General features: G+C 62.4%; 1 protein-coding gene across 3 annotated transcripts; it reads right to left on the bottom strand.

Annotated features, from left to right (window-relative positions):
* Positions 1 to 58: 58 nt before the first annotated feature.
* On the bottom strand, positions 59 to 11,069 carry CFAP45 (cilia and flagella associated protein 45). Of its 3 annotated transcripts, XM_049804476.1 has the most exons (13): positions 10,931 to 11,069; positions 10,680 to 10,854; positions 9,071 to 9,181; positions 5,842 to 5,978; positions 3,615 to 3,756; positions 2,809 to 2,979; positions 2,369 to 2,547; positions 2,008 to 2,137; positions 1,553 to 1,699; positions 1,348 to 1,461; positions 881 to 1,074; positions 431 to 655; positions 59 to 228 (listed from the first exon to the last, which is right to left on the bottom strand). In XM_049804476.1, exons 1-13 carry the CDS (start codon positions 10,936 to 10,938, stop codon positions 129 to 131), a joined length of 1,833 nt encoding a protein of 610 aa, XP_049660433.1. In that variant the 5' UTR covers positions 10,939 to 11,069; the 3' UTR covers positions 59 to 128. The 3 variants fall into 3 exon arrangements, with proteins under 3 accessions (XP_049660433.1, XP_049660434.1, XP_049660435.1); XM_049804477.1 differs by lacking the exon at positions 2,809 to 2,979; XM_049804478.1 differs by lacking the exons at positions 10,680 to 10,854; positions 10,931 to 11,069 and adding an exon at positions 9,278 to 9,470.
* Between the last annotated feature and the right edge of the window lie 4,368 nt (positions 11,070 to 15,437).

Here is a 15,437-nt window from a genome sequence, read left to right as displayed (position 1 = left end):
AAGGGCAGCTCCCGGCCCATAAATCCAAAGCAAGAGAAGGATGAAAGACACTGTCTGCTCCATAAACATCTCTGTTCATTGAAAACTCAGCCTAATGGAAACCCCTAAGTCGCTGGGGAACTGGAGCTTCACTCCTCATGGGGCTGAGCCTGGCCAGGGGCTGTGCTTGCTCGGCTCAGAGCCCTCCGCTCCACTTGGGCGCAGTACTTCTCAGGGATGCCGGAGGATCTGCAGAGGAAAGAAATCATCAGGCATGCTGTACTACACTGGAGCCAAGCTTTAGGACCATGGGCCTGGACCAGATCCTGTTTGGTGAGTATGCAGAAGAACCTGTGATGTGGTCCAGGGGTCAGGAGATGGTGGGAAGCCTAGGAGGACTTAGGGACGTGCAGGGAACCAGGCAAGTAAGTGGCGACTGGCAGCACTTCACCTGAGCTCCTGCATCTTCTGCTGCTTGAGCTGGGCAATGCGCTGGCTGCGCTGGCGGGCCTCCTCCTCCAGCCGCTGGCACTCCTTGAAGGCGGCGACCCGCTCCTGCGCCAGCTGCTGCTGACGCTCCTGCATCTGGCGCCTGACGTCATTAGCATGGGCGAGCTGCAGACCTGCCTTCCGTGCTTCCTCTGCCTTCTCCTTCTCCATCTGCTCCTGCTGGGCCCTGCGGGAGAGCCAGGGCAGATGAGAGGCTCTGCTCCAGCCCCTGCAGGTGCTGATAACCTGCCCACAGGGGCTTGGCCAGCACCAGAGCCACCGGATTTGCTGACTTGTCGCTGGGAGCCCCCACAGCAGCCCCCCTGCCACTGTGTCACCCATCCCTCAGCCCCATTTCACAAGGCAGGGGCCAGCCATCTCACCAGTGAGCTCCTAGTACTGTCCCTCTCACCTGAGAATCCTCTCAAACTCGTGGCGGTCCTGCTGCACTTGCACGGCCATGCTGTGCTCCCGCTGGGCAATCTGCTCCAGGCGGCTCCTCTTCAGCATCTGCTCCATCTCGGCCTTCCTCTGCACCGCCTCCTTCTCCTTGCGCCGCCACTCTCGCTCAGCAGCCTCTTGGCTGCGCTTGGCCCTCAGCGCGTCCTGACAAAGCGGGACAGTGGCAACGCTGGAGGGGTCATGGAGGGCTTCCCTCGGGGGGAGGTATGGAAGCACTTGACCGTGGTTTTGCCTCTCTCCCAGCACCACAGCCAGCTCTGCTCCAGGACATCACCTTGCTCCAGGTGCTGGTCCAGACCTTCAATGCCCCAGTAGACCCACCACATCCAGGGGACCTTCCACTTTGCTGGGGTGGTGATGAGGAAGGTGGCAAGTGAGCCAGCACAGGAGCAAACTGCATGTCAGCAAGCCACTCACCTGCTCTGCCTGGTGGTCCCGGGCCCTCTCTTGCATGGCTCTCAAGCGTGCCATCTCCTTCTCCTTCTCCCGACGGATTCTCTCCTGCTCAGCTTCCAACTCAGCCTCACGCTCCTGTGTGGGACAGACCCTTGTGGCAGCTTCCTGCAGCACCTCTGCTGCCTGCTGAACCTATGCCATTGCCACACATGCTCAGTCCTATTACCATTTTCTGCCTCTGGTACTCGAGCACCTGCTCATCTGCCATTCTCTCCTGCTCCCGCTGCTCCTCCTTGCACCTCTGGTTTTCATCATTGATGTGTTTAATCTCAGCCTGGACTTTCTTCTGTTGCTCCTGTCTCCGTTCCAAGTCCTGAAAACGGTGCAGAGGGTCCGAGAGTGACAGGGCAAGCGCCACAGAACAAAGCACTCCCTCCGCTCCTCCCCATGTGCCTTCCTGAGGGCCCAGCAGCACACTCACAGCAAGGGAGGGCTTAGCAGCTTGGGTTACTTTCTGAGGATGCCTCAACTTCCCCAAGAGACCAGAGCTTTAATTCTGATGGCTGTTGACTCCACACACCAAGTCCAACTTACTCAGCACTGGGTCACCCTTCCAAACTTCCAACAAGGTGAAAATCTAGCTCCAGTCCCCCCTGCTCCCCAGTGGGGGACCAGTCACACCTTCAGGTCCTCCATCTTCAGCTGCTCCAGGAACTCCAGCAGCTCCTGTGCCTCCTGGTCCCGTTGCTGAGCTCTCAGAGCCCGCTCCTCGGCATTCTGCTCCATCTGCTTTACAAGCTCCTGCCTCCCTCTGGAAAGAAGAGAGTGGAAGGGTTCCCTCTGGCTCTGTCCCACTCCCAAAAGCAGAAATGCTGGCATGGACATCAGGTGGTGTGTCTGCTGTGTCATGCTGCCTGGTCCAGCTGCAGTGACTGGGAAGTGTGCTGTGGTGTGAAGCCAGCAGCTGGAGGTTACCCCAGCTCTCGCACAAGACCTGGGAAGAGGAAGGATGCCTCTGCAGGGAAGAGGGACACTTGCAAACCTGATCAACTCCTGCTTCCTCCTGCGCTCCAGTTCCTCCTGCATCTCGTCAGCCTTCTTCCTCTCCACTTCCATCATCTTGGCCAGGCGCTTCTCTTCTTCCTCCAGCTCTTTTGCGATGAGCTGCTTCTCGAGGATCTGCATGTCACGGATCATGTGGCATTTGGCACCAAGGATCAGCTGTGGGGACAACAGGTCTCCCTGGTCTCCGAGTCAGACTTGGCAGTGGCAGCAGAGACAGACACACAGATGAGGAGGGGGAAAAGGGAAGGAGAGGAAGACCCTGGGTAGCAACAAGTAGAGCAGGGTTCAGGTCTAGAGCACCTAGGTGAAGCTCATGGGGGCTCTCAGCAGCCTGTCCGAGCAGGCAGCTCAGGCAGGTCTTAATGCTGGCAGAAGGCCCTGTGGTGCTGGGTGATGCTGGGGAGCCCCTGGCCCTACCTCGCTGAACTCCTTGATCTCGTCTTCCTGCTCCATGCGCATCCTGCTCGCCCGCTGCAGGAGGTACTGGGCCCGCTCCCGCGCCTCCTCCTCCAGCTCGCTCAGCTTCCCCATCTGCTGCTGCAGGATGGCCTTTTGCTTCGCTGCACTCTTGCGCTCACTCACTGCCTCCTGAGGGGACAGGCAGGGCTGCCAAATGCGCTCCTGGGGCAGCCCTGTGAGGCTGAGCCTGTCCAAGGGTGCTGTGGGGCAGCCTGACTCACAAGGGGCATGCTTCACCACACCGCATCCCCGGCATGGAGCCGAGGGGCATGGCAGGCTCCTCCAGCACTGGCCCAGGGGCTAGGTAGCCCCTTCCCACACTTCTATTAGGACACCCCACTCCCTTTGCAGGGTGGCAGAAATGCAGCACAAGAGGCTTTGTCACAGACTCCGGGGTTACCATGGGCTGGGGGAGCAACCAGTGTGGGAATGCTGGATGCAATCAGCGTGGGACTCCTTCACCACCCATGGACCAGGCAAACCCAGAGATCCTTCACGGCCCCTCCTGGGCTGGGGATCAGAGGAGACTCGAGACACACTGCCGTGCTGCCTCCCCTGCATGCTGCCCTGGTAGCCATGGGCACACGAAAATGTGGGTGAAAGGGGGATGAAGGTGGTGGCCCCTGAGCAGAGCTCTGGGGACAGCCACAGCTGGCACGTCTCTGACCCACAAGGTTGGCTCTACCTGGGTGCATGCACCTCCACCTGCAGCCCGAGACCTGTCAGCAAGCAAGGAAAGAAGGGGCAGGGGTGGAAATGCCTACGAGAATGGCTTCCTTCTCCGCTCTGAGGGCTGTCAGCTTGGCTTCACGCTCCTCCTTGGTCAGGACTCTAGCTGCTTCTTTAATGCGCTGGAAATCCTCCTGACCGATAATGAGGGATGCTGCTGGGTTCTCTGCAGGGATGCTGGTGGTACCAGGAGCAGGGCACAGAGAGGTAGCAGTCAGTGGCATGGAGCCTCCGACAGCTCCCTCCATTCCCTGCCCCGCTGATCTCCCTGCCTGGCTGTAGGACCTGCCTAGGCTGCCCATACCAGGGGCAGCGGGAGCCGCTCTGCGACCAGGAGTCACCCAAGAGCAATGCAGGAAGTGCCTGAGCTGTGGGGACCTGACTCTCCTGGTCAGGGGGAGGAAGAAACAGAAAGTGCAGTGAAAGCAGCACCACACTGTGATGCATGGGGGACAGGATGCTCAGTGGGGTGGCCAGGGGCCTCCTGGGAAAACCCCAAAACTTTCAGCATGGGCCTAGTCAGCCCCAGTAAAAAAATGCTGAAACTATTTCAGTCCAACTTGGCTTTCCCAGCTCTCATTTGGGAAAATTTTGACCACTGCCCTCACCCCTTTTCCAGCGGGACAAGCTGCTCAGCCTTGTCCCCCAGACTGACTGTCACTGCTCCTGCGTGCCAGATGGAAACCTCTGTTCTGTGCAGACAGATTTTGGGGAGCAGAAGCTGCCTTTTCACTCTGTTTAATGACACTCAGCCTGCTCAGACTCCAGATCTGCACAGCATAGTTCAGCTTTGGCTCTGCTGTCCTGGGAATCTACCCGGCACGAGATGAGGAAACGCTGCGCTGCCCAAACACAGAGCACCCTCTCCCCTCCCAGTGCTGGCAGGTGTCCCTCCAGCCGTCACCCTGGCTCTGCAGGACACTGCAGAGCCACAAACTCTGCCCGTGACTCATGCTGTGGTTTAGAGGAAATCACCGAAGCTCTTGGTGCCCCCATTTCCCCACTTGTAAAAATGTGGATAATAATATAGGGCTGTTTTCCAGGGGACTTGTAAGGAGTTAATTACTCTTTGTATTACTCAGATACCATGGTGACGCGTGTGGTGTAGGAGCGTATATTAACCAAATGCATAGAGCACTTTGAAGATGTTCAGGACTAAGAATTTACTCATTATTATTGTGTGTCACCTTTCATCCACCCTTGTGAATATGAACAGATACCTGCATAATGATCATTCGAGAGCTGCATCACAGCATCGGATTCCAGGACGCTTTAAAGAATGGCTAATGGTCACAACGGCACTAATAAATGTAATGATACAGTGGCCACTGCTTTAGTCGTCCCAGTGTTTGGGTGACCAGCCTGGGATGTCTAGGGCCTGATTTTCAGGAATTAAACCAGCACAGTTTCCCTTAGCTTCAGCTGGAGCTGTGGCCGTGCGACACATCTGCAAATTGGCCTTCAGCTTCAGCAGCAGGGTCAAACAAGAATGTGAAAGTATAAAACCAGGTACCAGCCTTGAAAGCCTGAACCAGCCTCAAAAGCCTGCACCTGTGCCTCTATGCCATTTCACTCTCCACAAAACCCAAACCCAAACCTGAACCATCCGCAGGGCGGGTGTCACGTTTTACAGGGTGTAAGAGCATTACACAGAAGTTCAAAACAGGAAGAGAAGATGAACCTCACACCGAACGACAACTACAAGGAATATTTAGAGAGGTCAAAATGAGGCTAAATTGGAGCTGGCTGGGATAATGGCCCTATTCTTGTCTATGTGCTGCAGGCTTTTAATGAGGTGTAGTAATTAGGGCCAGGGTTCTTACAGTTCAGTCTTGCTTATAAAACATCCCTGTAGAGAAATACACAGCTCCTGGTGTGCAGGGGCTGCAGGCAACACTCTACTGCCTTTCTCACATGGGGCTTTTTGGTATAGGGGCACGGGAGGCAGCGTTTGATATGTGCTGGGGGGCAGGTGCTACCCTGGGGGGCTGTTCAGACCAGAAGGAGCTTTTCTGGCTGCTGAGAAGGTTTTATGTTGCTTTTTACAGGTTCTTATGATGATTCAGTACCTCTGTAAAATGCTCAGTGCTCACTGGCTCCATTGCTGCCCAAACCAGGCGTATCGGAGCGCTGCTGCCCATCCCTCCTACCCTGAGATGTCCTGGCAAACAGTGGGACAAGGTCCATGTGCTGCGACGGTGCTGTGACAGACTTGCAGAGCCCCAAAAGCTCCTCAGAGTTGCCACTCAGGCACAGACTTACACGAGGTCACGGATGAAGTCCTGGGTGATGAGACGGGTGGTCTTGGGCTTGTGCCTGCCAGAGGGTGATGCTTTTGGGGCAGTCTGCACATCCTGAAGGATCACAACAGGGCTGCCGGAGCACGACTGCTGCAGGTTCTGCAAGAAAGGATTAGGTTTACTCTGGCTTTCCTGCCACTGGCCCGCACACAGCTCTCTGCCCCCTGCTCCTGGGCACAGAGGTGCTCTGGGCACCAGAGGCCGCAAGGTTCCCCTGAGATCTGACGAACACCCTCTCACACTGCCAAGACCAGTGACGTCTGGGCATGAGAAAGGTGTTTTGCCTCAACAGCCCCACCTCCGAAGGCCTGATGAGTGGATAACCAAAAATACCCCTATGGCACTCGTTTTACTATAAAAGTCTGGGCGTCAGTCTCTCACCCGAATTTGAAGTAAACGATGAGCTGGTAGCTGCTTGCTCAGGGCAAGACCTCACAAATGCTCAAGCATCATCTCGGCTACCTTGAGCTGATGGGGGCTGCCCACTGCCCCATTCCTCACTGTGGCCACCAGCACCTCTGTCCTGCTGAGCCCCACGGCCTCAGGAAAAATTGGGTGGAAACCAGCCCAGACTGACCCAAACTGGCTGGGAGCTGGCAGGGGGGTCCTGGGGAGGGAGAAGCGGGGACAGCTCGAGGTCTGGCCTTGCAGGGCAATCAAACGGCAGGCAGCCCTGGGCAGAAACCGGTCCTCCCAGTCCAGCCCGGACCGGTGCTGGTCCCTTCGCTCGAGCCGAGACTGCCACCTAGTGAAGCGTCACCCGGCTGCGGGGTGACTCGGGGACCCCGCTCCGCACTCCCCAGGCAGGGTAGGCGCTGGGTGCCCCCGGAGGGGCGGCAGAAGCCGAGGGGTGTCCCGAGCACTCGTGGGGCCGCTCCATGGGAAGCTCCGATCAGGCCGCAGGGTCTCCAATGGGCAGGAACAGGCTCTTCGTCCAGTCCGGGGTGAAGCCCCCCCGGGCTGCCGACAATCCCACGGGAAGGAGGGTTTTGGAGCAGGCACTGGTCTGCAGAGCAAACCTCCAGCAGCCGAGCGGGATGGTCCCTGGCCAGGAGACCCGAGCCCAGCAGGGCAGGTTCGACTTCCCAAGGCCAGGGTTGCTTCCCTGAGCCCAACCAGAGGGTAGGCGTCCCAGCAAGATACTTGCCCAGGTCAGGGAACCACAAGAGCTCATCTAAGGTACACACAGATGTGTGGTTTCCCTTGGACTTCTATATACCAGTTCAGCTTTAAAATCCTAAGCAACTGCTGGAACAAATCCTACAGCCGGCCGGGCAATGAGCAGTTCCCTGGGAACTTGCTGCTGGCAATATTTCCATTTTACAGGTCTGTAATATTTCACTTTACAGGTCTGATGGCCCTGAACCACGGGCTCTCCCGCAGTCCAGCACGGCAGGTACCAGAGCAGCTTCCCAGCCACCGGGGGCCCCAAGTGGGAGCTGTTGAATTAAAGGGTTTGTCACTGAAACACCTATGCAAACAAAGATAATAGTGTTATTCACTGCAGCCAGCCCGCACATTGCCCCTGTAGCCAGAACTCCTTGGACTAGACCTGGATTAATCTCAGGGAATTCAATTATCACCCATAGGAGCATTACAACATTTTTATCTAACTGCCTTGAAGGCTTCTGAGATAACAGATCATAAACCTGCCTGGGGCTCCTCGGCTTGTAGGGTGTCCGAGGCACACGGACCCGGCAGCCTCAGAGGAGGTTGCTTGCCGGGAGCATTCCCAACCTCCTGCCCCACGAGGCAAACCATCCATACAGCCTCCAGTTGGGAGCGGAGGCAATCTTCATTACACTCTTCCTTCCTCTCCTCTGAAAAGCCAATGGGTTTTGGCAAGTCTTTTTGGACAGATTTGTTTCAAACAATAAGACCCAGGAGAGGAAATTACAGCCACAAACACACACCCCCACGGAGGGACAAGTGCCTCAAACACAACGTGGTCCCCTCATGGTAGCCAGCCACCTGCCGCAGCCCCAGTGGAGATGCCTCCAATGTTTTAACAGCTGAAGAGATGGCAAGCGTGAGATGGGCCAAACTCCAGTGGCATCCAGCCTGGCCCTTGTGCCTTCATCTGTGTCAAAGAGGATGCCAAGTGTGGGGCGAGCCAACGGCTGCAGCCATAAACCCAACCTGCCATGGGGAGAGCACCTGGGAGAGTTGATAAAGGAGGTGGGGGAAGTAGTAGTGGGAGGAGGACATCCAAAGCATCACCCTTGCCTGGAAAATGCCATCATCCATCTCGGTGACAGTGGCTGCAGCTCTCCCCTGGGCTCTCCTGCAGGAGCCGGGGACAGCTGAGGGACGAGTGTGGAGGAAGACAGCCTTTTCCTTACAAGACTGGAGAGGAAAGAGCTGTTGCTCTCTGTTTATCTCCTCTCTCAATGGCCAGGGCATCCGGCCAGGAGGTCAGAGACCTGCTGCAATTCTGCCTCGTCTCCAAGGGGACCGATTTCGTAGCTCCCTGATGAAAGTCTAAATATGTTGGCAACAAGCTGCTCTGGAAGCTTCCAGCCCCTGCTCCAAGGACTCTCTCTCTATCCCACATGAAATAACCACTATCTAATGTACAAACCTGGTAATGCCAGCTCCTCCCCTTTACCAGGGTGTCTAACCTCCTGAGCCTCCTTTATCTCACTAATTAACTAATTACCCTGTGAAAAGTAGAAGTGTGCATCAAGGAGGACAGAGGCACACGCAGTCCCTGGTCTGGTCTGGTGCCTTGGCACACTCCCAGGAGGCGGGGGTGGATTTTGAGCTCTCCCAGAAGGAATTGAACATTGGGCTCCCACAGCAGGCAATGCATTAAGAGCGCAGAGGTGGCAGGGCCCGGGGAGGGCTGGCGAAGGGTGCGACAGCGTCCCTCACCCGGGAGGCTTGGAAAACAGGGACCGTGGAGGCAATTTAGTGGAGAAGAGCCTCTGGCGAGCGAGCCGGGGTGAGCAGGGCGGGATGAGGGCCGGCAGATGAGGTGCGAGGGGCTGAAGCACCGAGCGCTCCCTGCCCGGAGAGTGCCCGAGCCGGGCTGAGGACCCCGGGCAGGACCCCAGCACCACGGTGCCCCGGGCAGAATGGGGCCGGCTCTGGCCTGGTGAGGTCCCGGCCACACCCACCCCTCCGTGGCACTGCCCGATGCAGAGGGGTCGGGCCGCCGGTGGTGCCCGCCGGTATCCCGGCCCCCTTACCCGGCTCTCCCCGAACAGCAGCTCATCCACCGCGGTGCTCCGGGCCCTCCTCCTGTATCGGCTGCGGGGCTGGCTGGGGCCACGGCCGGGGCGTGCGGGGACGCTGGCGGGCTGCGGGGGGACAGGGGACGTGAACGGGCTGCGGCGGGGGGGAAGGACCCGGAGAGAGGGGACCGGGCCCGGCGCACCGGTACGGGCCGCGCTCACCATCCCGCTCCGCTCAGCAGCCGCTGACCGTCGCCATGACAACGCGCCCCCTCCCCCGCTCCCCTGGCAACCGCCGCGCGGGCGGGGCGTTCCCGAGCGCGCGCACGGGGGCGGGGCTGAGGCCGGACGGCCGCGCGGGACGGTAGGAGGGCGCACTCTGTGGTGGACAGGGGGGGGTGGGTGGGGGGGTGTGTGTGTGTGTGGGGGGGTGTGTGTGTGTGTGTGTGTGGGTGTGGGTGTGGGGGTGTGGGTGTGTGTGTGTGTGTGTGTGTGTGCGCGCGCGCGCGCGCTCAGGCGCGGGTTAGTCAGCCACTGCCCCGCCCCCGCCAGCCAGCCCCACCCACCAGCCCTTGTCCCGCCTCTCTCGCCCGCTCCTCTCAGCCCTTGCCCTGCTCCATCAGCTCCGCCCCTTCGGCCCTTGCCCCGCCCCTCCGCGTGGCCTGGCTGCCACCATGCTGTGGAACGAGGCAGTGGGATCCCTGTGCCCCCAGGCTGGGGTCCCCTCAACCAACCCTGGGCCCGGGTCCCCCCACCCCCCTCCACCCCGGGGTCTCCCCTCACCCAGGGGCCTCATGCCCCCCACTCCAGCCCAGGTGTCCCCCCCTCCCCCCATCATGACTATCCAGGCCTGGAAAGAAAAGGAGCTTTTTATTTGGGGGGGTTGGGGGGGTTAGGGGGGGGGGTGGTTGCCCTCCCAGCACGGTGGCAGGGCTGGGGTTGGCACCACGGCCCCCAAGGCACTGGGGGGTTGCAGGTGCAGCGGTGGGGGGGGGCAGTGCAGCAGCCCCCTTCCCTCACACGTGCCCAGCAAAATAATAATAATAAAAAAAGACTTTGGTCCTGGAAATACTGGCAGGGGGGCGGGTGCCCAGGCCGGGGAACAGCTGGCTGGTCCATAAGGACGGGCGGGGTTAAGGCAGTTTGGGGGCTGGCCCCAGGGGACCCCTCACAGGCAGGGCCTGGGGAGGCCATGCCGGCGGCAGCCAGGGGGCGGCATGGGCGCTCAGAGGATCTGGCGGGGCATGCCGTAGCCGGTCATGCCAGCCTGTGAGGCACCCCGGTTGGTGCCCATCTGCAGCCCGATGACGCTCTGGCCCTCCTTCAGCTTGTCCTCGGAGAAGACGCGCCGGTTCTCCTGCGACTTTCTGTAGGCATGGTGGGTGTCAGCGTCTCCGTGAGACCCCACAGCCCAGCACCGCCCCCCCCAGCACCCACCACCTACTTGGGGAACCAGTTGGGGTCTCCCACAAAGAGCCCGTCGCCCTTGGCCACGGCCAGGCTGCCCAGGTTCATCAAGGTCCTCTGCACGCACGCCATGTTCTTCCCTGCAAGGCCCCAGGCAGGCTCAGCCCTGTCCCTGTCCATCCCCAGCCCGGTCCCCCACGCCCACCCAGCCACTCACCTTCCCAGAGGTCAACGGTCTGAAAGATATCAGTGGCAGCGATGCCATAGCGCTCAGCCGCCTGAAGGAACTGTGAGATCTGTTCCATCTGCTTGAAGGCCATGGCAGATGCCTGGATCTTGGCCACTGGCCCCTGGCCCCGTGGGTGCAGGCTGTTGATGAGCCGGCACAGCACCTGGATGGGATGGACCCCGGGGGTCAGGCGGCACGGTGCAGCAGCCCCCTGCCCTGGCCCGCCCCGGGGTACTTACAGTGCCATCCTTCAGCCACTGCTGGAAGCCGTCCCTGCCAGGTGCTGGCTGCGCAACGTCCCCGCCACACTGCGCCAGGATCCACCGCACCAGGATCTGCTCTAGCTCGGGGTCATATTGCCGGTCGATCTTCTGCTGCACCTCCCGGCTGAGGCCGTATGATGGTCCCCGGTTTGCCATGCTGACGGCAGGGGGGGTCTGCAGAGACCAAACCCCCGTCAGCGGCTCTGGTGGCACTGGGGCATTCGGCATGAGACAGGCATGGCCCTGTGCCCGCAGCATGGTGGAGCCCCTCGGGGACAGTGGGTGACAGCAGGCACCAGTAGCTGCTCCCCAAGCAGCATGGCAGGGCCCCATCCTGCCCGGCCAGGCTGCCTGGATGTCCGGCATGGAGCCTTATCACCCGTGCCAGGCACTGCCCGGGCTCTGCCCTGCCCTGCCTGCTTCCTGCCCAGCCAGCCAGGAGTGGGCAGTGGGTCCGTGCCCACCCAAGGTTGATGGGGCAATTCGGCCCTGGGCAGGATGGGCAGCACCATGGCCCCTCAGTGCTGGGGCTGGACCCCCCACCCCGAGCATCCCTGTCCCCACGGCTCAGCCCCACCAAGTGTGTGGAGACTTGGCAGGTGCTCGCTGCCGGTCGAAGCTTGTTTGTGAAGCTCACCCATTTGCTTGGGCCAGATGCCAGATCCGGGACTGGCTCGGGAGCATGGGGCCTGGGGCTGCCGGCAGCGATGCCCTTGCTCTGCCGGCAGCGATGCGCTCGCTCTGGCAGGGGAGCTGGACCTGACTTGGTGGGCCCCGTGGCCAGGCATTCCCCTTGCCAAGGTGGCACCGGAACCAGTGCCACCCGTGCCAGGAAGGATGGAGGTTGTGCAAGGTGCCCACAGGGGGATGCGAGTGGACCAGCACTGCCCTGCCCATGCAGCTGGGGTGCTCCAAGCCCTGAGGTGGTCTGAACCCCCTCTGCCCACCAGTGACACAGTGGGTATGCCAGGCTGCCCAGGCTGTGCATTGCCGCCCACGCCCAGTCCTGCATCTCTGGCCTTTGGGGGCACCCTGGCAGGCAGAAGCAGGAGCATGTGCTGCTCCCCTCAGGGGTGCAGGTGCCCCTGCCAGCCCCGTTGCCCGTTTCCCCATGTCCCAGCCGGGGATGTGTGACAGCTGCCGGCCTGGGGCAGCCCAGCCCACACCTGGGGGGACCAGACTCAGTTTGGGACGGAGCTTGACCCTGTCACATGCCTGGCTTCAGGCTTGACCCTGTCACATGCTTGGCTTCAGGCTTGGGGCTCCTTGACACCAGGAGCAGCCAGGGGATGAGCCACCCTGGCTCATGGGGACAGGAGGAAAGTCAACCCCAAGCCCCCGGGGAAGCTGGCGGGAGCAGCAGGTCAGCCGTCCGAAGTCCCAGCACTGCAGCCACCCCGTGGCCGCAGGCTGCCCCGGGCCAGCCGCGTGTCCCCCCAAAGCCGTCGGTCGCTGTTGGGCTCCCCCAGGCGAGGGCTGGGGCGCGGGCAGCCCCTGCAGGGAGGGAGCCGGCTCCCCCGGAGCGCGGGGAGCGCCCGGCCGGGGGCCAAGCCAGTTGGGAAACAAAGAGGAGCTGAAATTGGTGCAGACAGGGCTGATTTCCCGACACAGCTGGGGCTTGCCCAGACGGAGGGGAGGGCCGGACCCAGCCCAGCTACGCCACCGCCACGCTGGGGACCCCACGGACACGGCGGGAGGGGGCTGCACCCAGCCAGGCTGGGGCACGGCCACCCTGGGGAGTCCATCGCAGCGCCGGGGGCAGCGTGGAGGGGATCCCAGCTGGGATACAGCCACCCCGGTGTCCCCAGAGAGAGCCTGGGGACCCCATAGGTCTCCGAGGACCAGCAGGGAGGGCACTATAACCAGCCCAGCCGGGACCAAGCCACCCTGGGGACCACACAGACCCTCCCAGTGCCAGCAGGGAGGGGACCCCAGCCAGCACAGGGCCAGCCTAGGGACCCCCCGAGACACCCTAGGGCCAGCAGGGAGGGGACTGTACCCAAGGCACGGCCACCCTCAGGTCCCCATAGACCCCCGAGGCCAGCAGGGAGGGGACGCCCGGCTGCGACACAGCCGCCCTGGGGACCCCGCAGCCAGCCCAGGGTCGGCGGGGAGGTGACATTACGGAAGACAGGGCCACCCTGGGGACCCCGCAGGCAGCGGGGGGGGTACCGGGGCGATACTGGACCCAGCCTGGCGGGGACACGGCCACCCGGGGGCCAGCGAGGAGGGCGCCGGGGTCGCCGCGCCGACTCCGAGGGACCGCAGCCCCGGGACGGACGCGCCCCCGGGGCGCCCGGAGCAGCGGGGCCGGAAGCCGCACCCGGGTCCCGCTTCCCGGGCGCGGCCGCGTGTCCCTGCGGCTCCGCGGGCGCGGCGCCCGGCACTGCCCGGAGCCGTTACCCCGGCGGGGCGGGGCGGGCACCCCGGGGGACCGGTCCCGCTCCGGGACCCCGGGGCAGCGCGGCCCCGGCCATTTTAGGGCAGACCGGCCGGTCCCGTCCCAGTCCCCATCTCCATCTGCATCTCCATCCCGGTCCCCATCCCGATCCCGGGTCCCCGTCCCCCACCTGCCGCCCGGTGCCCGCGGGCGCTGCCCGCTGCCCGCGCCCCTCCCTACCTGCGGCGCCTATCCCGCGCTCCCGGTGCGGCAGTGGCGGATGCCGCCGCCCGCGCCCTTTTCACGGCTGATGTCAGCGCGGCCGGGGGCGGCCCGGTACCGCCCGCTCCCGGGGCGGGTCCGCCGGGCCGGGGCCGGGGCCGCGCCGCCACCGCACCCCGAGCAGCCCCGCCCCGCCCCGCCCGGCGGCCCCGCGGGGAGAGGGCTCCGGCCCGGGCCGGGGAGGGGACCGTGGTGGTGGGGGACAGAGGGGTCGTGGTGGGGGCAGAGGGGCTGTGTGGGGACGAGGCAGCCGTGGTGGCAGGGGGACATGGGGGTTTTGGTGGGGACAGGGTGGCCGTGGTGGCAGGGTGACACAGGGCTTGTGGTGGGGACAGGGTGGCTGTGACAGCCAAGGTGAGGACAGGGTGGCCGTGGTGGCAGGGACAGGCTGGCCATAGTGTTCAAGGGACGTCGGGGTTTTGGCAGGGAGAGGGTGGCTGTAGTGGCAGGGGGGATATGGGGGCTGTGATGACCAAGGTGGAGACAGAGCCCAGCACAGTGGCAGTGGCGGACAAGGCTGTGATGGGGACAGGACTCAGCTGTGGTAGCAGGGGATACAGTCACCGCAGTGGAATGGGACATGGTGGGTGCCAGGGCCCTGCTGTGGCGGTGGGGGCCGCCAGGGCCTGGCCATGGTGGCAGGGGTACAGCTCAGGGGGCTGCAGGGCCCACAGGAACACAGCCTCCCCAGCACCCACAGTGTCCCTGGCAGCACAGGGAGGGGTGATGGCCCTTGCACAAGTCCCGTCTCCATGGGAAGCACGACCAAAACAACAAACAAAACCTCAGCCCGAAGCCACCATCCGCCTCTGGAACGGGTGGCAGGGCCACCGCTGTGGTGTCCCTGTGACCCCACCCACCCCTCAGCACCCGAAATTTGTCCTGGGCTCAGCATCCACCCTCCCGAGCCAGTCCAAGGTGCCACTGTCTTCTGGAGCTCGGTTGTGAGGAGTCCATCATGGTGAGGAGCGGCCTTGGAGTGTTGTTCCCCCCCCCGCCCCCCCCGCCCATGGGCCAGGGCGCCTCCTGCACCCATGGGTGCCACATGGGAGGTTGCATGTTGTCCCCGTTATCCCGCATACCTGCCCCCCCCCCCAGTTGTGGGTGTCCCCTGGGGTTTCCAGTAGGATTTCCCATGGCTTCAGTGACCAGGATGCATTGCATGGCTCAGGGACACATGGATGAGGGGACCAGGGGGTGGCACATGACATGGGGAACCAGGGTGACCCATGGGACAGGGGTGACATAGGGGGCACAAGGTCAGGGGGTGACATGGAGGTGAAGGAATAGGGGTGGCACAGTGGCAGGACCTGGGGAACAGCACCCCGGGGCAAGGGGGAGGCCCAGGGTGACGGAGGGAGCAGGAGGGGTGTGATACAGGGCGCAGGTCCTGTAGGGATGACACAGAGATCAGGAAAACGGTGACATAGGGGCAGGATCGTGTAAGGACTCGTCCAAGGAAGGCAGGGGGTAACAGAGGGTGCTCTGGGGACAGGACCCCTGGGGGCAGCTTAGGGGCAAAGAGGGGCAGGAGCTCTAGGGCACGGGACTGGGGTGGCAGGGGCCAGGACACCCGGGGGTGGAACGGGGTAGCATAGGGCAGGATCCGGGGAGACAGGGCTAGGGATGACATGGAGGTGGGGGGGGTACAGGGCAGGATGCTCAGGGACTGCAGCCAGGGACAATGCAGGAATGGCCCAAGCTGGACCCCTAGGGCACACGGGGGAGGATCAGGGGGGCAAGGCTGATGCCGGGGACCTGGGGCAGGATGAGGGGGACACAAGGCCAGGCCAGGGACACGATGTGATGCAGCGCAGGTTT

Source organism: Accipiter gentilis, chromosome 7 (assembly GCF_929443795.1).
Source record: "Accipiter gentilis chromosome 7, bAccGen1.1, whole genome shotgun sequence".
Lineage (NCBI taxonomy): Eukaryota > Metazoa > Chordata > Aves > Accipitriformes > Accipitridae > Astur > Astur gentilis.
This window is presented reverse-complemented; position numbering and strand designations above follow the sequence as displayed.

Coding starts and splice junctions, on each gene's coding strand:
- CFAP45 (XM_049804476.1), bottom strand. Junction 9,182..10,679: donor GACCGTTGACCTCTGGGAAG/GTGAGTGGCTGG, acceptor GTCCCCCCGCAG/CCCGCCAGCGTCCCCGCACG. Junction 5,979..9,070: donor TGCTGTTCGGGGAGAGCCGG/GTAAGGGGGCCG, acceptor CCTTTCTTGCAG/AACCTGCAGCAGTCGTGCTC.